The sequence below is a fragment of the Chamaea fasciata genome, unplaced genomic scaffold (genome assembly GCF_029207755.1).
Source record: "Chamaea fasciata isolate MVZ Bird 193981 ecotype frontalis unplaced genomic scaffold, bChaFas1.0.hap1 SCAF_5, whole genome shotgun sequence".
In the NCBI taxonomy this organism is placed as follows: Eukaryota; Metazoa; Chordata; class Aves; order Passeriformes; family Sylviidae; genus Chamaea; species Chamaea fasciata.
This window is the reverse complement of record NW_027094090.1, coordinates 41,326,382-41,352,651: the sequence shown is the minus strand read 5'-3', so window position 1 is coordinate 41,352,651 and position 26,270 is coordinate 41,326,382. Positions and strand designations below refer to the sequence as shown.

The window sequence follows — 26,270 nt, the reverse complement described above, 5'->3', positions numbered from 1 at the left end:
TTCCTAATTGGTAAAATAAACGTGACATTTACAGTCATATTTTGCCATAAAGAGGCAAATATTTCATTAATATGCATGCATAAACACACAGGTATCCACATGTGCATTTATGATTTAGGAATAATTGTAAGCATAATCACTATACTTTTATTTCATATTATGTTCTTTAAGTGCATTTGTAGTGGGCCTTGCCCAAAGGCAACAACAGAGAGATTTAAGATACTATCTTTAGTATCTTTACTAAATAGAATTAGGCATATATTAAATGTAAATGAACATGTTTACTAAACATAAATTAGAAAATTACATTTGGTTTACGATATACAGTACTGATATTTTTGACAACAGCTATTATTATTATTACCGTTACTTGTACTAAAATTAAATAGAACCTGGCAAGTATATTAAGTATAATTTAATATGGTACATGGTTATTCTAATACCCACTGATGTGGGAACAAATCCTAGCCAAGAAAAGCAATTTAATTGCTCCTATACTAAAGCAGGCTTTGGAAGACAGGCTCTAACACTTATTTACTGTACATTCATTTACTGGTAACAATTTAATGTATGAAGCTCCAGTACAGTCTGAGGGACTTTCAGATGTCTGTATATTTCAAAAAACTTTTTTGAGTACGTGCTGAAAGCTTGTCTTGGGGTAATGTCACATGCTTCTCTTTCTAAGCAGTCACTTTTTGGTTGTTTAATCTGTTTTCTGCTATCGATTTGTTCTGGTCTTTTCTTTGTTAAAGCCTGGGTCTTTTAACAAATGTCAAGGTTTATATATCCACTGTTTTGATAAGTAATGCAATATGTAAAATGCTTTGAATGAAATTCTTGGTGTCCAAGAAGAAAAGCTTTGTTAAAAAGGTTAGGATAGAAATTTTGTGATGTATAGTAGACGTCATAGGACATTTATCGATCCACCTAACGTTGTGTGTCTGGAGATATAATTTAGTCCAAAGTCCTTACCATATTGTATTACTTAAAGGCAAATACAGCATAAGAAGGCATGGAGAAAAAAACCTCAACATTTTAATGAAAGTGACCAGAACGAATCCTTAGCAGCAAAGGATTTACATCAATTTAAGTTCTGAAAAGAAGGTAGGTTCAGCAGGTCTGTGAAAAAGGTAAATGTTACAATACCAGAAAACTTAAATTTCTAAAAATGCTACTTACGGCTGTCTTGAAGTTGGATTTTTCTTTAGATGCATTGTTAGCATAAAAATACTTAATCTGCTGCTTTTACATTACATTTTTTAATTTCTAAATTATTTCTAAATATCATTGAAAAATCTGGGGATCAATTTATATGAAATACTGCACAATATGTGAAGATATATCTCCTTTTTCTATGGATATTTAAAGAAAGGATATACTCATGATTAATTTTTTTTAAAGGAAATAGTGATTTTTTGTTTCTAAATAGTGAATTTGTAAATCTGCATGACTTCATGTTGGTAGGACTAGAGACTAGTTCTAAAATTTTATAGAAACAACGAACTTCAATTTCTTTGTTTATCAAACATTGCTGCTCTTCTAACTAGATCATACTGACAACTACACACTTGAATAATCTGAACTCTAAAATGTGACTCAGTCACATGGAGTTGAAAAAGGGAACCATTTATATGAATATATTTATTAAGTACCATTCCACACAGTTAAAATAAACATAATAACCCTAGTGCTCCAAATACATTCCTGTAAAATACAACTCTTTTATAACTACAAAAAAAGACTTTCAGTAATCCTGTGTATTAAAGCTCAATATTTATTTTGTGTTTCAGCTCCTTATCTATTTCCACAATTCTGACCTTTTAGGATGAAATCGAGTGTCTGCCTGAAATTTTCCAAAACGTTGGTAATTTCTAAGAAAATATGTAAAATATCATATCTACGTTGCCCTTTGCAGAGGAGACCTGAAATCCACCAAATAACAGAGCCTTTCATGATATGTCCAAAATTGGAACAAGTATATACAAATTGAAGTTTTTCCATGATCAGAGAAGGAATTCTTGACCTTTTGGGCTATATTCACTAAAATACCAGTCAGTATGGAAACATGTTTTACCATGAAATTACATGAAGCTAAGCAAGGCTATTCCTAAAGATAATGTTGAAGATCACGCTATGTCAAAGAACTTAAAAGCCTGCTTGTTTCATGCTGTCTTTGGCAGATGGAGAATAGCTACAAGAACCATGAAGAGGGTAAGAATTGAAACTCCTACAAGAAGACCAAGAGAAGAGGCAAAGGGCTGCAACTAAAATCCAAGAGAGAAATGAGACTGACTCAGAATCAGGGTGAGAGAAACTAAAGAGAAAAAATGCCCTGGCACAGCCGGCACAAGAGACTAGAATGACTTGACAAAAAGACTGACACACAGCAGGGGAAGAAGAAAATTGTGAATTGGCAAAGGGGAACTGTGTAAGAATAAAGAAGATGGATTATGGGACACTAGATGGTTCGTAATGCTCAGAATTAACATAATAAAAAGAAGTAAAAATACAGGTAATAATAAGGAAGAACACAAAGAATAAGTCAATTAAGAAACTGGACTGGACTGCCTAAACAGTATACAAAACCAGGCCATATCTGGAGGAGGTCTAAACTAGATGATGAATCTGAGGAGTACTGTCAGGAATAATCTGGATTCAAAAAGAAACAGAGACTGAGAAGAAAGAAGTAATCAGACCAGGATCTGTAGAAACAAACAGAAGACTCAATGGCGTATGAGGGAAGGAAGAGTGGATGGGAGAGGAAGCTTATGCTGCAATAAGTTGGAGGGAAGAAACAAGAACCATTCATAGTAAAAGAAAGGATAATGGAACACAGGCGTGGAAAAACCAGCAATGAAAGAGACAAATTAGAAGGAAAAAAACAAGGAAAGAAAGAGTGCCTTGGGAAAGAAGATCTTATAGATATATTTTTATCATCCAGTGCAACAATCTGAAGTAGCTCAACATAAATTACTGGACCTTTCAGTGCACTGACTTGAGAAATATTTTTGAATGTATTTAGCAAACATTCCACAGCAGAAGAAACATAAAACTGTTATTATTTACTTAAATCATTAGACAGAAATCCTTATTGTTGGTCTAATAGTTCCATGGCTCTAAGTGGATATCTAAGTGAACTAAAGGCCAATATCTTGAAATGGAATTTTTTTTGAAGCTGGTTTCTCTTAAAAAAAACCCCACACTGAAGAACTCCCAAACCCTGGTAGAAGAGCATGAGGCTGCAAAATCAAGCCCTTAAAATTCAGAATATGTCTCTGTGTATCTGTTCTTGAATTAGTTTCATAATTGGAAACACAGATGATGAAATTACATGAGATCATGTATCATTTTTTTTCCCTAGCCTGTTAAATTCAATGAAAGCAAGTTCTACATGCCTTTTAAAATCTGCATTTAGGTATTTTTTTAATATGCAACCTCAAAGTGAATTAAGCAGCATCTTTCTGTAGTCTGTTCAAAAAGATTAGGTATATGTTGTTTGATAGTTAACCAATACATAGAAAAATATGTATGTATGAAAGAAATATGCACAAGAAACCCCTCAGTAAAATATGAGCAAATTCACAGAAAGCTTAAAAATGAGATGCTTATTACACAGAGTTTACATATCCTAAATGAAAGACAGCAGTCCTTGAACTAGAATACATAGACAATAGTGATGCTAAGAAGAAAGAAACAGGAAAGCAGGAATTTTTTTAAGTGAAGCTGTACCATACACTGCTTATAATGGAGTTGAAGGGTTTGTAACAAATCTCATTATAAAAGAAAGGGAGGCAAAAAAAATCATGGTGGGGGTTCTGTCAAAAGCAAAAAGAATTGAGTAAGATTTTAAAAAGAAAGTGAAATAAAATTTACTGTGTTTTTTTCTGAGTTGGAAGACTTTTTGCTGCAAAAAAGGCTTTATTTATTTATTTATTTATTTATTTATTTATGTCTAGCAGAATATAAAGTTTTAATTTACTGAAGAATTAGAACTGATAATTTTTTTTAGTGGAGATAGACATGGGTCCATTTTTTTTAAGGGTAATATTTTAACTTTTAAGGGCCCATTTAAGGGTAATAAAAAGTTCAGGTTCTAATTTTTGTTTCCCTGGAAAGCAGTTTTACTGATATCAGACGCTTCCTGAAAAGTTAAAATTGAAGGAGGAGAAGAATTAAAAATTCTGGGCAGTATTTTAAATAACAGTTAGAGCACAGCTCCCATTGCATTTCACTTACAAATTTTGGTCAGGAAATTGCATTTCCCAAGGAAAATATAAAGAAAATAAAGTTTAAATTTGCAGAGAAAAGAAAACCACAAATTTGTGATGACAGTTAGACAATGTAAATATGTAGGAGACTCTTCTGTATGTCCAACATTGGTTGGCCAGAAACAGATTAGGAGGTTGATCAACAGAAGGTAGTTGGTTGTCATAGCCTACTCGCAAATTGGATATTAGGATATACAAAAAACCCCACACATTCTAGCTAGGTATAAAAAATTCTGAACTTCTAATTCTTGGAAAATATTTCTATGCCCATCTTGCAACTTAATGCTGACTACTGTACTAGTGTTCAGGAAAGTATTAAACAAAAAATACAACCAGAAATTCATACCAATGTTTATGGAGTCAATAAAAATCATAAAGAATGTTCAGACTCCCCTGCACCCCAACCAGCCCCACCCAAAAAAAAACCCCTCAAGAAATAGAAAAGAAAAAATAGTTACTAGAGAGCAAAAAGCTATAACTATGAAGGAATATTTTATTCCTTCTAGAACATAATATAAGTATGTTCTTAGACCATAACATACTGGCCATTATAAGAAGCAAAGTCCTAATTTAGACAGATAACTATTTACTTCTACTGAACAATGGCTAGTCTTTCTTAAGGTTATACACTTTTTTTAAACATTTGGTCAGTTTAATGAACAGTTAGTTTTCCCTTTGAACATGTAACAGGGAAGCAAATCAAATACTTATAAGTAAACAAATGCTTTCCTTAAACTGAGAAATACGATGTTAAAAGCATTCCTTTTATTACTTAATTAATTTAGCTTTGTCAAGGAACAGAATTAAGTTAGTTTTGGATTAATCTATCCCATCCAAATTTTTCAGAAAAAATAGGAAATTTGACTTTTAAAAAAAACCTTAAAATTGTTTAATCCAGAATTCAAAGAACCTGCCTTTGGAAAAAAAATCTATAGAAAGAACATAAAAGTTCAGAAATTCACAAAAATATTTCTTAAAATCTTGACTTAGGCTTTCTAAAATCACCTGTAAATTACAAGAGAATAACTTTGAAGTGTTGTATGTCTTGCCTTAATAAAGACATGATAATTCATACATTTCCCAATATATATAAAATGTATTTTATTTCAGTATCACATTAATTTGAGAGGAGTTTTTTAGTAAATATATTCAAGAATCCATTATTTCCTATTTCTACTTTACTTTTTAGTCTGTAAGATCTAAACAATTGATTGGTACAATTTCTAAATTACAAGTTGTATATAAGGAACATGCATGATACTCCCAAATAATAGCTCTTGATTCCTAACAAAAATTGAATTCTAAGAAACAACCACAACTATGGCTGTTGGAAAGCGACAGTTAATAAAATGTCAGTAAAATTTTATTAATTAAAGCCTGTCAAATCATTGAGGTTGAGATCTCCTGAAAAAATGGCACAAGAACTTGATTTAAGAATTTATTGAAATGACTGCACCTCTAAGGTCACAGTATCTTCATAATAACCTGTAATACAACTGCAGGTTAACTCAAAGGGAATACACCTATTAAATCACTGAAAGAGTTCCTAGGAATCTTCATTTAATATTTCAGAAGGCAAACCCAAGAAAGACTATAGAACAAGAAAGCATTTGATAACAAATACATTCTCAGTAAAAGCAAATTTATAATGTTTTCAGATTAAGGATATCATGGGGCTAATGATTTATTCTGATCATTGAAAAGCAACAGTCTTTGCCAAACAGAAATAATGTAATAAACATGTTTCTATACCGCACATAAAATGTTCAACGGTGACAGTAATGTTTGGTTTCATATGTCATAAGTGATACAATTGAATGTATCATCACTGTTTAATTTCCTAAATCCATGATGATAAAACTTATATAGACATATATGCAGAAATGTACTTCAGAAGACATAAGACCTGGGCTTTTTTTTTCCTTAGTTCCTGGACTAGTAAGAATGAATATGAAGGTATGGTATAGTAGATGTGCATTTTTTGAAAGTATACATATATTAGCAGACATTGTCAACTCTCTCTCTCTCTCTACCCCCACCCTGCACATTTATGACTCTGTCAGTTGGTTGCTCTTTTCTGCTCCTTTCCTACTCTCTCCTTCTTGAAGGTATAATGCCATGAAACTTTTTTCTTTTCCAAAATCCACACAGGGAAGTTCGACATGTCAAAAGAGTTCATATTAATTTATTTTTGAATGGAGTTACAATATATGTTACAGTCTAAACAAGTTATACACTAATATGAATGCCGAGTATATAATTTAACTCAATTATTCAAGATATAGACACATTCTATTTTGCATATCTGAATATAATGATAATTTTGTCATTGACATCAGTAGTCTGGAGTTATTTCATCTAAATTCAGGATCTTATCAGTTAGAAATCTCATCTAATTTAAATGGTGTGGCTTCATCAGTAGCCAATGGAGAAAAACCAAGAGAACTAAGGACACAATTCGTTCTTTTCTAAGACGGCAGGCACAAAGACAGAATTATGTTCTTTCTCCATTGGTACAATTAGCTTAGACTATGATGATAAATTTTATGTAATCTGATTTTATGAATGTAAATCAAATGAATAAGCACAAGCATGTTGAGTCATTATTATTTTTTGCTTGTGGTGAAGTAATGTAAATAAATCTTTTTTCTAAAGCCTTCATAAAGTATGTCAGAAAAACAGAGATTTCAAGTATTTTTACATGTTTTTCTTGAATTTTAATTTTTTTTATTGAAAGTGGAAATTCAGCATATATGAAAACATAATCAAAAAGTAAATCCAGCAATTTATATATATAAATTATGTTAAATACCTGATTCCTATTTTGACAACATTTCAAGAAATTTCACTACTTAAAAAGTTTTTGGAATTTTGATAATTTTGCCAAAGTTATTTAATACATCTTCTATTTTCTGTAACGTGCTTTTGGGGGGCATATGTTTTTATTTATTTGAAAAAAAAATGTACCCAAATAGAAAAATATAGTATGTCATATCAGAATTATATTAATATTTCTTCAGTTTTATTACATAAAATAAGATGTGAAACTTTAAATTTTATAATTTTATGACATTCAAGATTCTTTTTCTATATATAGATTCTTTTGTTACCTTCTATGGTATTAGAGTGATAAAAATATAAGGCTTTAAAAGGATCCTCTACTACTGAGCTATAATAAGTTCAGTGGGATCATAAACTACAGCATAAGTAGTGATTAACATGACAGAAATCTGTGCCTTGATTTATGATACGCGTTCAAGTGCTCAGGTAACAAAACATGCATTTTTCAAAGCTCTTTTGGAAAAAAAAAAAAGGAATATTTAAAAAATCTTTTTCATAGTTTAGGGAAAAGAAAATTTTATCAAGACTCAGACATGAAAAGACCTACAATACATCACAGGGAACTTCCCATTAAAATCACAAGAGGAAACTCTATTGATATAAAGTTTTTTAAACAGAACTGTAGTAAATGTATGAAAAGGCTTTAGATAAAAAAGAAGCAGAAAGAGAAGCAGCATGTGTTATTAAAGACTCCAAGCATGCTCAGTTCTACCTAGCATTTTAAATGATATTTAGAAGAACCATAACTTACTTGAGGATGTTGCTGAGTGTCTGTGTGGCAGCAGATTTTTTTCTCTGTTCTCAGTCAAAGCATTTCCATCAGCCATGGAAACAAGGTCTAAATCCATGTCTTCTCTGCTTACAGGGCTTTCCTGGAAGCAGTGGGAGAGAATGTACACAATCATGAAACAAAATATAACATTTTCTGAATGTAGCTCACATTACTCCAAATAAACAAACAGGGTCTGTCAAACAACCTTCTTCAAAATGATACCACAATCCTTTTTTGTTGCCTAGGCTGAACAAATGCACTATGTCAAAGCATTTTTGTAAATAAGAGCCGATCTTAAAATTGTGGTTTGTGATCTGAGTCAATGCAACAACAAAAGAAAACATTTTAGTACAGTAATTTTGAAGAAAATCAATCTTGCAGAGGGCTGATGAAACCTTAAACAGCTTAAGATCATTTACTGACCAGTCTATAATTTAAGTTATAGTTGAATGTCAGAGATGTCATATTGGATTATTTCCTGCAATATTTATGCTTTATCCAGGACACATATCACTTCAATCAGCCATGGGCCCAGTGAGTAATTTAATCTTTTAGGTTTTTGCTAATTAACCATAACCATCAGACAGCATTTTAATTATACTTTAGGCAAGAGTATTATATTAATTATAAACTTCTAACATCCAGTGGTGGTATGTTTTGGCATGAGGCATGTTACCTGCACACAAGTATGACAAAAGAAAAACGAAAATCATATTTCATTTTAGCAGTGCTGTTTTGGGAACATGTAGGGCAAAGTTTAAAAACCGACCTGGAAGATACCACCCACTGTAAATTGAAAATTGTTATTTTTGCAGAAACAGCTTCACATTTACTGAAGAATGTAATGAAAAGCTATTCAGCACCAAAAGCAGCCTCTAACAATAACTAGATACTGAGGACCAGTAACAATGATGGAGAAAAATCGACACTGCTGATGAAGAGTCTACAAAATCCCCAGTGTAGAGTCAGTCAGCTGGAAGCACTGAACATAAGGATACACTTTCCCAGTCTCTGGACCGTCAGAAGTGAAGTCCAGAAAAGCAGATTAAGTCTTTCCTCTCTCTGGGTTTAAGAGCTAGGTGTCTTTCAGAAATGAGGTGTCTAACTGGGTATTTATTTTTCAACATAAAAACAAACAAACTACAGAAAAGGAAAGATTCTGCCAGTGCTAATGTCTCAAAATTTTTGACTAACATTGTAGTAGCAAGACTGCTCAACCAGGTATCAAGAGACTGGGTCTCTCAACTCCTTCCTCAGGGGGCTAAAGCCCACAGCTCCCTTTTTTCTCAGGAAAATGCTGTTACTATGAAGTTGTAGGCCATTCTGGAGGAGACGATTTCCAGACTTCCTGTTCAAACTACCTCATGGTACCAAAAGCAGCACTGCACCAATGCAGACAGGCTTTGTAGTCCAGTCTAACTCAGAGAACTCAGATGAAATGGAGACCTGTTTCATTTCCTTGTCTCTACTCAGTCACTGTTTAATGTAAAATTCATTAAAAAGTCCATGCATTTTCAAACCAAAAGCTCCAAAGATACAGAGATTTTACACTCTTCCTTAGTGATTGCATACCCTTTGTGTCCGCACAGAAAGTTTATCCCGTTTTCTGAGCCTTACCTTTTATATGTTCAAAGATGAGGAATTTAAAGTTTTGCTTTGCACAGCTAGTATTTATTATTGCTGTTAACATCAATATTTTATTTTCTCTTCCAAAGCAGTGCCAAGAAACTTTGAAAAAAAATGCTTTACCCTGCCAATTATTTCTAATTTTTTGGCCTTAATATTTACAGTTGCTTTAAGCTTGTCAGAGCTTCCCATGTTCAAAATCTTTAAACTGAAAGCTTTTAGTCTTTCATCAGTAGAAATAATGCAATGATTGTGATGCTCAAAGACATTCAAACTAATGGAAGTGATTGTTCTTATTTCTATCTAACCTGTTTCAACACACAACAAAAGTTTTTTAATGTCTCAACTCCCAAAGACGCAGGAGGCCACAGTATTTTATACAGATAGCTTTTCCATGGTATTATTATCCAATCCTTACCATCATAGAAACTAAGGCCTCATCATCTTGGAGACAACAATATTCAGGGTTATATGACAGATTTTAACAGGGCTGTCTTGATCTCTGATGTAAAATATTTATTACTTTATTTCAAATAAAGATAAGTGTTTTCACCCAATTACAGTCAGCATAATATTCAAAGTTGTCTTGGAGCAAACTGGAGCAAACTTAATTTTGGCTTTTTAAAGAAGCTAACTGAAAGTCCTCTGAAGCTAATTAAAACCTTCCCTTTTTTGTTTATGACTTAGAACCAAAATTTGGAAGAAATTTAAGATACTGGCACAGTTTTTCACAGACTGTAGTATTGGACTTCTATCTGTGGTGATCACCATAGCTAACTCTTCAGACTTTCTGCCATTTCTTTTATCACCACAAAGCTTTCTTATTAATTAATTGAAAATTAATATCAATCAGGAAGAATCTTTGCCTTGAACACAGCTTTGCATCTGTATATTTGTCTATTTCTAGGTAAAATTACCATGATGTTCTGTAACCTTCAGAGAAAAAAGGTGCTTTCAAATTCAAGTTACATCTAAATGATTAGAGATACTGATCAGCAGTGAAGGGGTTAACCCTGTAGGTAACCTAAACTTCATACAAAAAGAAACAGGAAATCTATCCTACCTGCTATCCACAACATCATATTAATTTAAAATAGTTTAAACAGTAAGTCAGTATGCTTTCCTAAGCACTTCCACGGTATTACTAATGGGAAAAAATCATCAAAGGGACCAGGATTAACATAGTAAGGCTTTAGATTAACTGCAGGTTACTACAAAACAATAATCCCCAGTGAGAAGACTTTATTGTTTATATGCAACCACTGAAATGCAATTTTGTATCCATGAAAATAAAAAGGCTTAAATTACTGGAATGTGCACAAATATCATTTAGAAAACTACATGAAACTTTTAGAATGCAGGCTTATGGAATACATAAAAAGAAGGGATTGCCTAGCACATCAGAAAACTTCACGATTTAGCATATGGCATAGGAATAAACTACTGGAAATGCCCAGGAATGCTTCCCTCTTCTAATGCTTGCTCTCTCTATTTGCTTTTAACATACATTTTCCACTTTCTTTCAGTTTACAAGAATATTTTGATAATGATTGCAGCTGTTAACTTGATTTTTATCATGATTTCATAGCTTTTAAGTAAGCTACAGTGCCAAAGCAGTAGGAGCATGTTCACATTTCAACCTTTAAGAGAGAACTCATAAATTTTAAAACCAAAATTCTCCAGCCATCTCTGTGTACAAACCACATCATTATTTCACTGCCTGTATAGTACTGCTTTCTGTATTAGAGATACATTTTATTCCATTTTCTATTTTTTGAACCCTCTATTGCATTTTTCTCTGTATTTCATTCATGTGGAACAGCTATGTTATTATGTGGCACAGGCTGTGACAATTCCATAGCTTTGCCAGTTATGTGGGCACACCACATAATACTATTGTGGGATTGCAGCAGTACTTTGTGGACAAAACTGCTTAGTGTAAATAACATACAATCTACCTATGCGCACATATACTTACCAATAATTACATAATATGTAACTTAGATAACACTATTAAATTATGATTTGCTCAAATTACTGTTTTAGACTCCACCTAACAAATAACTATTGGTGCTGCTGCAATCAAACCCTACAATGGTCATTGGGTTCATGATTTCAGCCCTTTACATTTTAGAAGAACCTAAGAATTGGACACACTTGTCAGTGAAAAGTATTGTCAGACAAAATCTGTCTTAAAGTAAACAGTAATAGTAACACGTAATGCTTAAAAGCATTTTTTTCAAAGGTGAATTTTATGAGAATTTATGGAATCATTTCCAACACATGCAAATTGAGTAGGTTGTGAAGCTAAAGAAGGAAGAGGCTAGAAAGGGGCAAGGTTACTCAGAGAACAAAATAAGGCATCTAATACATCATCTAACTAGGAAATACTTTTTATGCAATATTTTACATCATGTATATGAGTTTAAAGTACTAATTCTGCCTAGCTTCTAAATTTTTGCCTCATTTTTTTAAACTGTACAAAATTTTATCAATAAGAAAATTGCTAACATGGCATTAAAATGTGAAGTATATATAGAAATGGAGTGAGTATACACTGGCCTGTAGGCATCACAACTGCTTGCTGTTGAAGGAACTTCTAGATATCTCTGACACAGTCTTTCAATTTTGTAAATCATCAAATTGTTAAATTGCTCACATTTCCCCTCCTGCCAACTTAAATGACTACCTGTTTCAAAAAATCCAATTTATTTTTAAATGCTTCAAAAAGAGTGAATCATGAAAAGAGTAGAGGGCATTTTAAGATCTAAAAAAAATATAAAAAAGAAATTGTAGGAATAAGTCTGAGTTCATGCAATGTTTTCAATAATGTCACCACTTTAATATACAATTCCAACTTACTGTATTTCAACAAATGAAATTGAAGGCACATTAGAATGATTTAGGTATGTTATATAAAGAATTTGAGCATATTTAAAGTTGTTCAATTGACATGAATATACATTTTCAGTAAATAATGTAGTTGGTACTGAACCATATTTAATTTTTTTCAACTTTTTTTGAAGATGCAGATTTAGAAGCTTTAAAAAACACACAATAGCACTTGATGTCTTAAAAACAAACTCAGTGTCAGACCATCAAGCTAGAACCCAAGCTATCGGGTCTTGTGCTAAAATATTTTCTTCCAATCTCTATCAGGGGATGACTTGATTGTCAAACAGAGACAACACTACAGAATTATATTAATCAAAAAATTCTCCTGTTTTTACACCAGGTACAGATTGGAAACACCAGAATTCTGCAAAATCCCACAATGAAACAAGTTCTTACCACAAGCTGTACTTGTCTATTGTCGCATATCGCAGGATCTAACTCGGGCAAAAAATGACAGCTGGGAAAAATGTAGAATAGAGATTTCAGTAACTCCCACTGTACTGGGCTCACTAAAATACCTGCACAGAATCTTTTCAGGAAACAATCCTGCTAAATTATTTAAAATAATTCCATGATTACGATGTATCAGAGAAATTAATATTAACTGAAAAAGTGAAGTATCAGAGCATTCATTATTATTTTTTGTACTTAATTTGAAAAATAATTACCATTGTTTATTCAAATGATAGAATATTAAGTTAAACTATTCTAACCAGCATGACTTTTTGTATGTGTTGACATAAATTGTAGAAAAGCCAGTTTTCATATTACTTTTTGTGGAAATAAAATTATTTTCAGTTGAATAAACATATCACTTGTTCTAAATTGTCTACCAATGAAATTTGAATGAAGTGCAGTTAGACTTTTGACACATCAAAAAATGATGTCACGATCCTTGAAAAAGTCAGTACAAATACTAGAGCATAGCATACACCTGCAGAGGTAGCACAATAATATTTAAGAAAATCCTTTTATAAATTCCTGTGTCTTCTTACTTTCAAACATCATTACATGCTATATTCCAGGATTTTCATTCAAATAAAGTCATGAAAGTTATCTTAAACAAATACTTTGAGTATTTCTCTATTATGGATCATGACTGAAAGATAAATATTTCTGCAAAGCCAAATAAATATTTTCTAAAGAACATGTTGTTATACAGTTTCTACAGTCATTGATACAAGCAGGATATGTGGCAGCTCATTTAATTATAAATAGATTTTTAATAAAAATAATGATAAAATTATTATACTAAACCTATTGCTTGCCTACTGACACTTTGTTTGGTTTTCTTAGAGATGCTTGGCACTGTGTTTATTAATGACTTCATTAAGATACTAATGCCTTATATTGAATTAATGAGCAAAACATACTTACTATGTCTTCATGTTAGTTTAAGCAATATGAACCCTTCCCTTAATTGTACTGACATTTTACCTGTTTAATAACCAAAACTGAACATAGAAGGAACATGTTTACAACATTTTAGTACAATGTAGTGTAAAGATGTAAATGCTGGCTTTATGTTTTGAAGACAAAATATAAATACACACCATTTAATTTAAAAAAGGGGTTTTTTTTAGTTCCTTAATCAAACCTAACAATATAGCTAATGTTACAGTTGATTTAATTACATAAAACCATAATATATATCAATTACCTTATAAAATATATGATGAATAAGCACTTTTTTCTACATTGTTTACAGTCTAAAACCCACTGCATTGCTAAAGTAAAACCAAGCAGTTATTTATGATAAGATTCTGAACATTTTATAATTTCAATTTCAATGTGGAAGAAGCATCTATACAATGACTACTAAGCCAGTTCTAAAGGGTGTTATATTTGGGACTCGGAAATACGATGTACTGTCTGCTAGCTGCAAAGCCATGTTTGTTTTAGAACCATTAACTTAGGTTTCACTTTACAAGACAAATTTAAATTTTTTTTTTTCAAAAATCTAATTTAAAGGCGATGACCTCACCACTTTGTATCTCTGGAACTGGCTGCTTCATAATCCAAAAGCTCTGCACGAAGCCATTGATATGTGAAGTCTTTTCTCGGTAATTTCTCATCTAAAGTAGTATCCAGATGAGAATTTTTTTTACCTGGGGAGGAAGAAAGATACTCCTGTCTTTCATCATTATTTTAAAATACATTTTCTTTAAGATTTCCTAGATAAATTTGGAACCTATTGCTTCTTCGAAAAGGAAAAAGGCAATTACTTCATTTTCATGCAGAGTCCAACTATTTAAAATTTCTTCAGATATATTTAAGAAATACTTTTATATTAGTTTTAATTTTATGGTTTGTTTTCTCTTCTGAGATGAAATACTAGCCTTCCGAATAAATTTATTTTATTGGGAAATAAATCTATCCTTTCTTATGAAATTCATATAGAAGTATATATCAAACAGAAATTGCTTGTCACAGCTGCCATGAATGTTGCTTATTGTGCTATCTCCATAATTAAAAATGTGCAATCATTTACACTTACAATTCCATTTAGCAATCTATAAGGTTAAAAAACCAAATCACAGTTATATGCAAGAGTCGACACATGGCAATCTTATTACTCTTCTCTGACTTTTACTGATATGATCTGTTAAAACATTTAAGACATTTTACGGGCAATTTCTAATTTGGATTCCAAAGCAATTGCATCTGTGATATTATTTTTCAGAAATTACTACCTACTTTTGGATTGCAAAAGACATCTAAAGATAGAGAATAAAACAGTGACATTTTTGGGGAAAAAAAAAATACAATTCTGGAGATCCTTCAGTTTTTGGACCATTCTGCTGAATAACAGACATGGTTAGAAGCATCAGGAAGATGAGGCCAGACTTGGAAAAGTGTGAAGAGGAGCCGTCACTGTTGCACGGCAACATTCATGGGTTAGAATAACTTTTTATTTTCTACCCTCATACATCAACTTTATAGGTTATATCTTTTTAGCACCTTCAACTCAGGGCTTTTACGAGACATTTGAAACTTTTTTCTTTTGGGTTTTTTTGGTACAAATGTTTTTGTTTTTCTCTTAGATGTCATTTCAGATAACACTAAGTTATCATCCCTGTTGCTAATTATTTCCTTTTTTTTTTCTTTCAAAGTTTCTGCTTTCCTCACTGATAGGTGAATATGGCAGCTACTATAAGGTGTTTAGTAAACTGCAGGAACACTTGAACCAGCAAAGACCACTTAACATCAAGTCCATTTGCTCACTATGGATGATTTAACTTTCAGCAACTGCAAAGAGATGGCAGGGGGTGGGGATGGAGATATCAGAAGTGCCATAGTTTTCATTTGTGTTTTGACATTATAAACTGAAGTTATGCGCTATTCACCGTTCAAGGAGCTTGGTACCTTACCTGTAGTATTTTTTTAACTTAAAATCTACTTTGCATAACTGTAAAACATAGCTCCTCACTGGCCTTTTACCTAGTTTTATCGTGAGTTCACTGCTTTCAAATTTTAGCTCTAAATTAAAGTATCAAAGCTACTTATTTCATAGCCTGAAATACAAATGTTTTTTATTTGTCTTAGTATAGGGAATCTCAATTCAAACCAAATCCCTTCCTTAGGCTGAATGTGTTCAAGGCAAGGTCCTGGTCCAGAATATAAAGTCATACGTGTCTTGCTAGTCATTCACGGACTAGAACTTAGGCAGAAAAATTTATCCTTAGTTGATGTAAAGAACTCTCATTTAGTTCCTTAGGAAAAGAGAAAATTAAAATCTTGGATGAACAATCACTGTGTCTAGCAAATGAGGGTGCAAGGGCTGACTAAAAAAGTCAAGCAGTGAATTACTTAATCAGTGCCAAATATTAAAAGATTGATAATTACGCTCTTCATCAGTTTCCTTTATTAAAGTGGGAACTATACTTTTTTTCCCTAAATTTATATGTCCTTTCTGGTTCAGGAGTACAGTTATCTAACCTTTACATCTTGAAAATTTATGGGTTCCAAGTCCACAACTACACTGGTATCCTTACGGCTCTTCATTCGAAGACAGATGCTGATTTTTAACAGGAGTAAGACACTTGCGAGTGACCTCCTAAGAGCACGTTATCTGGAGATTAAGACTTCTGCATATGTTCTCCAATGAGGAATAATCTCCCAAGAAAACAGCTTTTTCTTATCTGTATTTACAGAAAAGTTGGCTCAGTGTTACTATCTTTCTAAGGACAAATATGTCTTGCAATTAAAATGATTTGTATTATTTATGCATTCACTAGAGTGTTTTTATCTTTTTCTCTATTAAAAGGGAAATCAGTATAGGGGATAAACCAGTATTAGAAGTTCATGTCTGAGTCTGTCTGTCAGCAATGGTTGAAAGACAATAAACATACAATAAGCTGTAATAAAGCTTACAAAAAATATGAATACCTTTAACTTGGCAATTTATTTTCCAAAATTATTCTTAATAATTTTCCTTAGCTGCAGTTTCAATTTTTGATTTAGTTATGTTTGAAACACAACTGGTTTCATTTAATAAACTTTTATTTTATTTGTATTTTTTCATGTTGATTATTGAAACATGACCGAAATAAAAATATCACCAAGATAAAAGTGCAAACAATAGGGTTTTCTTCCTTAAAAATATATATGCTATTAGACAGAATATTCTTGTTCATGTTAGTGGTAATAGTGGCTTTCTTTCTCAAATGGGCAGATGATCTTCAATAATTTGTTTATAAAGTTGCAGAAAACTGTATTCTGTTTTCGTATTTGTAACATACTCATCGCCTTGCTCTTTAAAAGTTATATCTAGCTTTTTAATTCTTACAACAAAAACCCCATGTTATGAATTAAAACACTGCATTATCACTTTTCTATTCCACTTATGATCATCATGCATTCAAGAATCTGGTGTACCAGTATCATTAACATGAATTTGCTTAGTGGCTTTCTTAAATTAGGGCAATGTGTTTTTTTAAAAACCTGGACCTGATTTTGTAGAAGTATTAACACTCATAGAAGTTCCAAAGAGCTGTAAAGCTTTCTGCATCTTTGAAATGGATCAGACCCATAATCTTTAATTGTTAAATGTGGACAACTCTAAGACTATCAAAGAAAATAGAAATACATCAAAGAAGACATCAAAACCCAAATTAATTTCAGAGGTATTTAAAGTATCATACCCTCATTAGATTATTGCTCTAAGACTTCAATCTTTTTGACCTTTTTTTTTTTTTTTACGTGACACATATGTTAATAATTTAAGATTGGAATTGTCTTACACTTGGCATTAATATAGTAATGATCTTTACGTGTTGCCAAATAATCATCCACACAGATACTGTGCACTTAAGCCAGACACAAGGCAGCAGTCAGGGCCACCTACTGGCAATTTCCTACAAAATTTGAGCATCTAAATAGGGAGAACTTAGAAAAACCCTGGCATCTGAAAAATCTTTGGAACTGCATATTATAGGAAGGTAACAAATTCTTTTCTGGGTCACCAAATCCACTTGCAAACCTGTAAGAACCTGAACTTTGGTATCCAGAAAAATGCCATCCTTTATCAGTCAAATCTGTTTGCTGAGTGTGCTCTGAGACAGTACAACTCACATTCAGTTTAAAAAATGGGTGCTATAATGTAGTTTAAATTAGACTATCTCTGCATAATCCCTTAAGTGAGCTAAAGGAGAAGTGCAAAGAATCTGTAAACTACTTCAGGTGAAGTGCCCTAATTTCTACATGAAGTCAGTTTTCTTTCTTTCCCTCAAGATATATAGATCTTACGCCCACAGCTGTAGCTGTCACTGCTAAAAGAGGACTGAAACACAGCCAGGGGAATAGCTTGGCATGTGGAGGCTGGAGATTCAAATCTCATCAGGATAAGGGGTACTTGAAACCCATGTTCCCCAGTGTTGGGACCAGTCTTAACAATCCAGCATACAAAAGGAAGGAGGATGGTTTCACAGTGTCTGCATTCAGGGTGAACTCAAGTTCTGTGCCGGAAAACACTAATCCTGGTTGTCCTAAATGACCGTTATTCCACTCTTCATCAATTCATATGCAAGAGGATGCTAAAGAACCTGATTCAACACAGTATTTTTTTTTTCCAAATCTATTTGTTCATGATGTGAAGATAAAAGGCCTACCTTTAATATGTCATGCTACTTAATAAATATATAGAGAAGCTTGCACTGTATTGAGCTTTCAAATCTTGTGTTTAGAAGGTGATTTAAATTACTTCAAACCTTGCATCATAGGGAGTACAATACAAATAAAAGACTAAGAAACCTAAGACCTACAATGCAAAAGAAAGGCTTGGAAATTCTTTAGCATTCTAAGTTTTCCCCCCTTAATAAAAAAATCTGTGACCAGACTTAATTTTCTCAATATGTATTCTGGAATTGCTGTTCTTAATACAGGAATTAAGTAGCTGAACTTGGGTATAAATTTACTGTCTATACAATTAATATATAACACTTTTCTTCTCTGTCAGTATTGTGGCATAAATTACTGGCAAGAAAGATATGAGGGCATATGTAAGTATGTGTATAAATCCACAAAATCTAAAAGAACATATTCTTATTGAAAATAAAAAGTATGTACCCTGTGAGGCTTTATAATTTCTACTGTCTTCTATACAGTTATATAATGTTTTTATTACACATTTATAAATTACTTTGACATCCCAAATCTAAAATCCAACTTTTTAGTCTCATTTTTTCCATGTTACAACAACAACAAAGCCTTATTTCTGACACAGAGTGTATAACAGAAAGAATGACATGACTTGTTTTTGCTACAAAGGCAAAAAGTGAAGTGTATGGAAACAGGCGGGAGAATAACAATAATTTAAAAATTACAAACCCCACTGCCCTTCAACCCCCAAACCCACCCATGTACTAGAATGTATGAGAAATTAGAGGAATCTCTTTTTTTCCACAGAGAACTTAAAACATTTGTCAGGAGTGTATTTGACAGGAGTCACTAAATACTGTCATACATTACATAGCAATCACAACAATTGTTTTGGAAAAAGAATGGTATTTAGAGTGGTCTTTAGCATGCTTACAGGTATTCTGTGAATACATTATAGTAGAAATAAATATGTGACTTCCAGCCAGTTGGCAGCATCACATAGCAGAAATTGGTACAGAACTGTTGCTGAAGCTTATAGCATCCCCAGATTATGTTTATAACTCAGGTCTGGAATTTTCAGATAATGGGGTATACATATTTCTACCTTAAAAACATTTTCTTTTAACATATTAGTTAATTTTAGAAGTGACTTCTGACAATATTGACTTCCATCTCTAGGACTAGAATGAATGAAATGAATATATTTATAGTAGTGTCCGAGTGAGTTCACAGCTGAATAAAAGATGAAAAAGAATTTCATCACAAGAATACTACCTTAGGTTATGACCTACATAATTTATGATGCTTAAAAATGCTTTATCAAATACTTTATCAATTATCAATCAATAAGGAGTTTTGAACATGGGAGTGCTGATCAATGTACTAGAGAATGTCTTTTAAAAATTATAAAAGTAGCTACGGAAAGGAAAAAAAGTTTAAAAGAGGGTTTTTTCCTGAAACTTGAGCCCTTTTTCTCTTTTTACCAGGTATTTTGTATTTTTTTTAACTATGAATAAAGTCTACTACATTGTTATTTGATCTGCAAATCTTCTTTTCTTCTCTAATGTCTTCACCAACTAGTTAATTCTATTTCAGCAGTTATATTTCAGACTGTGCTTTCTGTGTTCACTCTTTGATGTCTTATTATTAGATTATGCAAAAGCTGAATCCTTTCACTGAGATTCCTAAACCACTGAAAAAGTACAAATTTCAGCTTTTGAATTCAAGAAAAACAAGATTTCATACTTGTACCTTCCCATTATTTTCTATTTTGCTACTTGTTCCTGCCCCTGCAGAATACACCACTACTATTTATCTGTCCCCAGCTCACTGTTTAAACTCAACGTTTTCTTTTTCCCACATTGAGGCAAATCTAAGTCTTATTTCATCCTCAATGGTGTACTTTTAAAACACATAATTTAAAGGTATATCTCTCTATTCATATTCCAGTAGTATCAAAGAACTTCTTCCAGTATGTCCAGGTTACTTAACTTCTTCTTTTGCAACCCTCTGATGATACAAATACATTGAAAACTACCACTCTACATTAAAATGTTCACGTCTTCTACTCTTGTAACATAGCACATTTCCACTTGAATTGTTTCATAAGGTTCATTTTCCTAGCACTGACATCAAGCCATCATTAAGCACTGTTCCATCCAATTTGACCAACTGTTGCAACTTTTATGGGTTCACTTATAGGTACACTTCCTGTACTCCTCCATTTACATTAAATACAATTTCTTATTTATCTTCTATAATTTTCTTCATAACAAGCAGCATATTGAGATATTTCCTAAGACATATGACACTTTTGTGCACTGATGTATAAACCTTAAAAACTATTTCACCTGGTATGTACATGAAGCTGCCTCAACTTTTCAACAATTGAAATGATGCAACTGTCCATTTAAATTTTCTTTTAGCTAGTTTATGGATATGTAATTGCTTTATGTTTGAAAAAATAAGTTGGTTCTTAAGAAAAAACCCAAAAAACATCCCTGCCAAAACCACAAATGAAGAAGCTACAGAGGTGATACTCTATCCACATGGAGGGAAAGAGAAGAGCTCCTGATGTAAACTATTTCCACCTGCAATCAGCATGCTTCAGGATCCACTCAGGTGTTTACAAATTCAAAAAGAACATAAAAGACTTTACAGTGCTATACCATACTTTCACATTGTTCTTTTGTGTACTCTCCAGTGAACACAGTGTTCTGTAGTCTATACAGCACTCGCTTCGGCCACTCTGTACAGGAAAATCTCATCAAAAGCACTGCTGAGAAGTGGATCCGGAGTACAGCCAAGAGTTACCAAGAGTTTTTCAGATAGTCAAGGTTCTTGAAGAACCAAAGAAATCAAGAAGAGCCAAAAAATATTTTGAAATAGTATGTTCAACATTTCAATGCTTAGTTATCCATTAGTAAATGTAAGGTGTAAATAAGATGGAGGTAGATTGAGCCTATTTTGTTTATCCTTAATGCCTACACTCTCACATAGTTTCTTGTCTCTAATTTCAAATCTGCCTAGTACACACTCTCTCTCTAGTTTTTCTCATAAACTTTGGGAATTAATGAACCCCCTAATGATGGATGTTCTCTACTGAATAGAGGATTTTTTACTGTTGAGGAGAAAAATAAGAGATGCATAACATAACCACCCCTTTTTTAACAGAATACTTTGATAGATTTTATTTCTCTCCATTCCCACTTCTTAAAATTAAATGACAGAAGCAATCAAGAACTTCAACACAAGTGTTTAGTTCCTCATGATGAAAAGGCATTTCCAAGCAAGAAGAGATATCACTTTATATGTAGTCCAAACCAGACAAATATCTTTCTCTAAATTCAATAAACCAAGTAAAATTATTTAAGACATAAGATCATCCAACTGAATTCTCAAAATAACAAGCACAAAGGAACATTTTATAAGAGTGCATGAGGTCTAATTACTATGTTGCTCACTATAAAGGGGGCAAAATCTACACAATGCAATCACTTTTATTGAGTGTGACAACCATTAAGGTAGGTTTTGTTTGTAGTGAAGAACCTAAAAGTACAAGAAAGGGACTGAAAAATTCAAATCCAACAAAATTTTTGTTCAAAATAAAAATTGGAGGCCTCTATATGACAAGAAGATACATATACAAAGTATTAAAAGAATCAAAAAAAATCATTACTTGGGAGCAGAATAAATGTATTCAGTAAAGCTGACTTACATCACATTGACACACACTATCTATGAATAATTAAAACATTTGATTTTGTGTAACAGCTTCAGCTATTTCATTTTAAAAAAGTCTTTATTATGTTTACTCTTCAGAATACACATTTTTTCTAGAAAGTTATCTGAATAATAGAAGAACTTGTTTTATGAACTCATTCTTATCAACACATACGATGTGCCCACATACCATGCATGATTGGCACTTAATGCAGAGTAACATTGAAAGTGAAATAATAAAATTATCATACTAATGTCATTATGTAGTTTCATTATGAATGACTCTGGACTGATAATCCATTTTATCTATATCATTTACTTAATATATATATATGTGATAGATCCAAATATTATATATTTTTCAATTTAAAAGGTATTTTTTTGTTTGAGCAGAACTATTTCTGGTTTAATTTCTGATGTTGACTTGAAATAGCTATTGGTATTTGATGAACATACTGTGACAACAATTCACAGCTCTGTCAGCACAGTAATGTGTAACAGCAGAATTATTCTCCATTGACAAATACACACACAAAGCCTACACTGAGTGCAAAGCTGCTGTTTAACTTCATAGCAAAACCAAGAGGTAACACTGAAGATCAGGCCTATCATAATGCCAAATATTGTATAAACAAGACTTGATTTAATGTTCATTGAATTAAATGGGAAAAAAAGTTTCAGTCTTTTCTTTTTCTTAAGACTCTATATCTAAAATTAGTTAATCTCCAATTGTGTGAAATTCTTATATATTTATATACAGCTTAAAAGCAACCATAAACACTAAATTTATGGGTGTCTATAAATAAATACAGACATAAAAGTACTAATTCTTTTTATTGAGTTATATTTAATTGGTTGATACATCATGGAAGACAATAAACAATATGAAATTCCAGTGTCTTGTAGAGCTATTAAAAAACCCAGCCTTCCATTTGTAAAGAAGGTCAGGCCAAAAAAAGCAAAAGAAAACCACAATTTTCCTACAAGTTGCCCCAGATTAATTCTCAATACATATGTCTCAAAGAGCTTAGTATTCATATAGATCTCTTCATTAATTAAACTGTGATTTTCAGCTGGTAAACACATGAAAACAAACAAGAATCGAAACACTGTATATAATTATAGAGAAACCAACACATATTCAAGTGTATCCCCAGGTACGGAACTGACTAAATTATATTGACTTTGGGTCACTAATAGTTACAATGGCACAGGTTTTCTCTATCCATGCAGAGAAGGTTTGAATGATTTACCTACTCAATGAAGAAATCAGTTGAAAAAGGAATAAATTAGCCCTGACTAATTTATTGACTCCTCCTGTTCTTTCACAGAATTTTGTTTAGAACTTTATTCAAATTCTTTTTTAGTGGGAAGATGAACACAACCCCCCCAGTTTTATTTTGTGTATCTAATTTAACTGTCGCTTATCTTGAATTTAAACAGTTTATGCTTATTGTAGGTGTATTTAAATTAGTTTCCTTTTACAAAACTTTTCATTTAAACTTGTGACCAAACTCTCCTACTCACTAACTTTACATGTGTATTTCTATATACATACATATAAAACTTGTTTGAAAAGGAGGGAACAACCTAAATACCATGATATTTCCAAATAGTTGCCTCAGATGCATTCTGTTTATATTTGCAATAGCTTTCAAGACAGCCATATCTAATTAATTTAAAAGTGTAATTTGTTTTACCAGTTGTCTAACAACAGGTTTAAACAGTTGTTCACTTGTAACTTTGCTTGTTTGCAGCTGATGATCTAATCTCCTACCAATAGAACAGGAATTTACAGAGCATTAAGATCTGATCCAGAGAGGAGTGAACTCCCATAAATTTTAATTAGGTAGGCAACCTCTCACTTAAGATTAAGGAAATTCAGTAGCTAATCATACACTATTTAGTCCAGAAGAAGAAAACAGATGATTATATTATGACTTTTAAAACCTTAGAGACTGAATTGAGTTATTAAAATTGCATAATCTTACATGAGAATTTTTCAACCAAAAAAACAAGCATAAAACAAAACAAAACAAACCCCTGGCCAAACTGAGATTTTACTTGATTTTACTTCACTGTGAACAGTCACTGTCATGAAGAAGAAGGAATAGAATTTCATTGCCAAGTTTGAGTGTAACAAGAAAATACCAACTTTCTGCCATATATACAACTTGTTTTATAGGAAAGATCCTAATATAGTTTTCATACAAAATAAAAAATTTTAATAAAATTAATCTGATTGAAAAGGGTAACAGAATTCTTTAAAGCATTTGAAGAAATAAACAAGTATTAAATGGTAATATTTACAGAAAAATTTTAATGCAACTATAAAAGTATGCCCAAAGAATTATTTTGTTCAGCAAGATTTTTCTGCTCTTCTGAAATGATACATTTTTAGAAGCACCAAGTTACTGGTACTGATACAGAGGTTAGAAAAATGGGTACAATATCTGCAATGAGAATACAGAAAATGCACGTAAGGAAATACAGAAACTTGTCTGTAACTTGTACCACAGTTCTTGAAACTTTCTTTTAATCTTTAAACTTCTCCACATTCTGGTTCAGTGACTGCATCAAGGAGTACTAAAATTGGAGAAATATCTGAATAGCATCATCACCCTCAAGGCATCCAGGTCTCAGAATAGACTCTTCTTCAGCATTCTGGCTAGAAGAGGAGGAAAACAAGAGAAAAGAATGCAATGATGTAGCAAAATTTTCACTAAACCCAAGATAATTTATTTTCAATGGTATTTAAAATGTCTTAATTCTACTCACCCTCTCCTGGATTCCAAACAGATTCCAAACAGATGGGTCCTGGGTCACTACACCTTACAGTGCTCTCTTGTTGTGTGACTGTACTAATTATACAATGAGAAAAAGGGATTTTCCCCAAATATTTCTAAAATTAACAAATATACTGTATGGGAAGTCATAAAAATAAACAACACTCTAATAGGGGAAATAAAATTTGGAAGCAAGAAAACAGTATGATGCATGGATAACATACATGCTTAGTAATTTAGTGAAAGCATAGTAACTATCTGTGCAAAGGTATAAAACCCAAAAATCCCAAGCAGCCATAAATGTGAAAGAAACAACTTCCAAAATTTATTCCAAGAAAGATTTTATAAACATTTGCATTTGCAAGAAATTAAAGATGTTTGAAAGAGAATTTCAAATACAGTGCACACAACTCACATAGTACGATGACAGCCTATGCAGTGTTTTAGCATATGTAGACCAGACTACAAGTAGAGTCTGACAAAACCTAAGAAGGCAGACCTGGCTAAGAGTCAGGAGTCACGCTTATTAAATTGAACTCTCAGGGGTATCATGCAATCAGAGGTCACAATCGAGGCAACAGAAGCAATGTCACGATATCAGAGAAAGGGCCAATTCAGACCTGCTCCCCGACAGGCAGTGAGGTCACGGCTTGCGGCAAATAACTGTATTAAAAGGGAATATTCTCTGCACACTTTTAGAACTGTCATCTGAACAAACAAAGCCAGGTCATTGGTAGGTTAAATCAGAACTTTCTGGTTTACTGGCACATAGCTTCTTTTCTTTTTACATTCACTGCTAATTTCTCAATTACAAAATATACATCAGGTACTTAAACAAATACTCAGTAAATTTAACTTAAAAATACACAGTAGAGTTTTAATTCCTCTTTTTTAAAAGTCACATTCTATCTTTCACAAGAGATATCACTGGTCTTCATGTGAAAACTGCTGAGCTTGCTTCTTATCGAAAACAAAAGTATGTATATGTTTTAGAGAAATGCCTTTCCACAGTCAGGGTCTTAGTAAGCCTGATACTCCTTGTGTACACAGAAAACATTAAAAAAATACAGCTAGTCATAAGGTAATTGCTTAATGATGATCGTGAAAGTGAAGTTCTTTTATCTGGGTACTTGGATTTCTTTATCTCATTGTGTGGACTAGGTTATCTACAGCGTTCTATAAATGTGCTAATTTATGAAGCTACAACCATGTAGGATTGGGAACTTGAAAATAAACCGGCAAAGAAAGAATAATTCTAGA

General features: G+C 32.4%; 1 protein-coding gene across 12 annotated transcripts in view; it reads right to left on the bottom strand.

The window, feature by feature from the left end:
• The window catches only part of LRRIQ1 (leucine rich repeats and IQ motif containing 1), a 106,248-nt gene that overhangs the window by 5,857 nt on the left and 74,121 nt on the right, over nucleotides 1-26,270 (bottom strand). For 7 of the 12 annotated variants that reach the window (XM_066183327.1, XM_066183326.1, XM_066183330.1 and 4 more), the window contains 3 exons: nucleotides 14,387-14,510; nucleotides 12,799-12,859; nucleotides 7,861-7,981 (listed from right to left, as the gene is read on the bottom strand). In XM_066183327.1, coding sequence (XP_066039424.1) covers nucleotides 7,861-7,981; nucleotides 12,799-12,859; nucleotides 14,387-14,510 — 306 coding nt within the window. Of the gene's footprint in view, nucleotides 1-7,860; nucleotides 7,982-12,798; nucleotides 12,860-14,386; nucleotides 14,511-24,540; nucleotides 24,893-24,993; nucleotides 25,086-26,270 lie in introns of those variants that run through there. The other 5 variants (XM_066183333.1, XM_066183338.1, XM_066183336.1 and 2 more) reach the window with 5 other exon arrangements.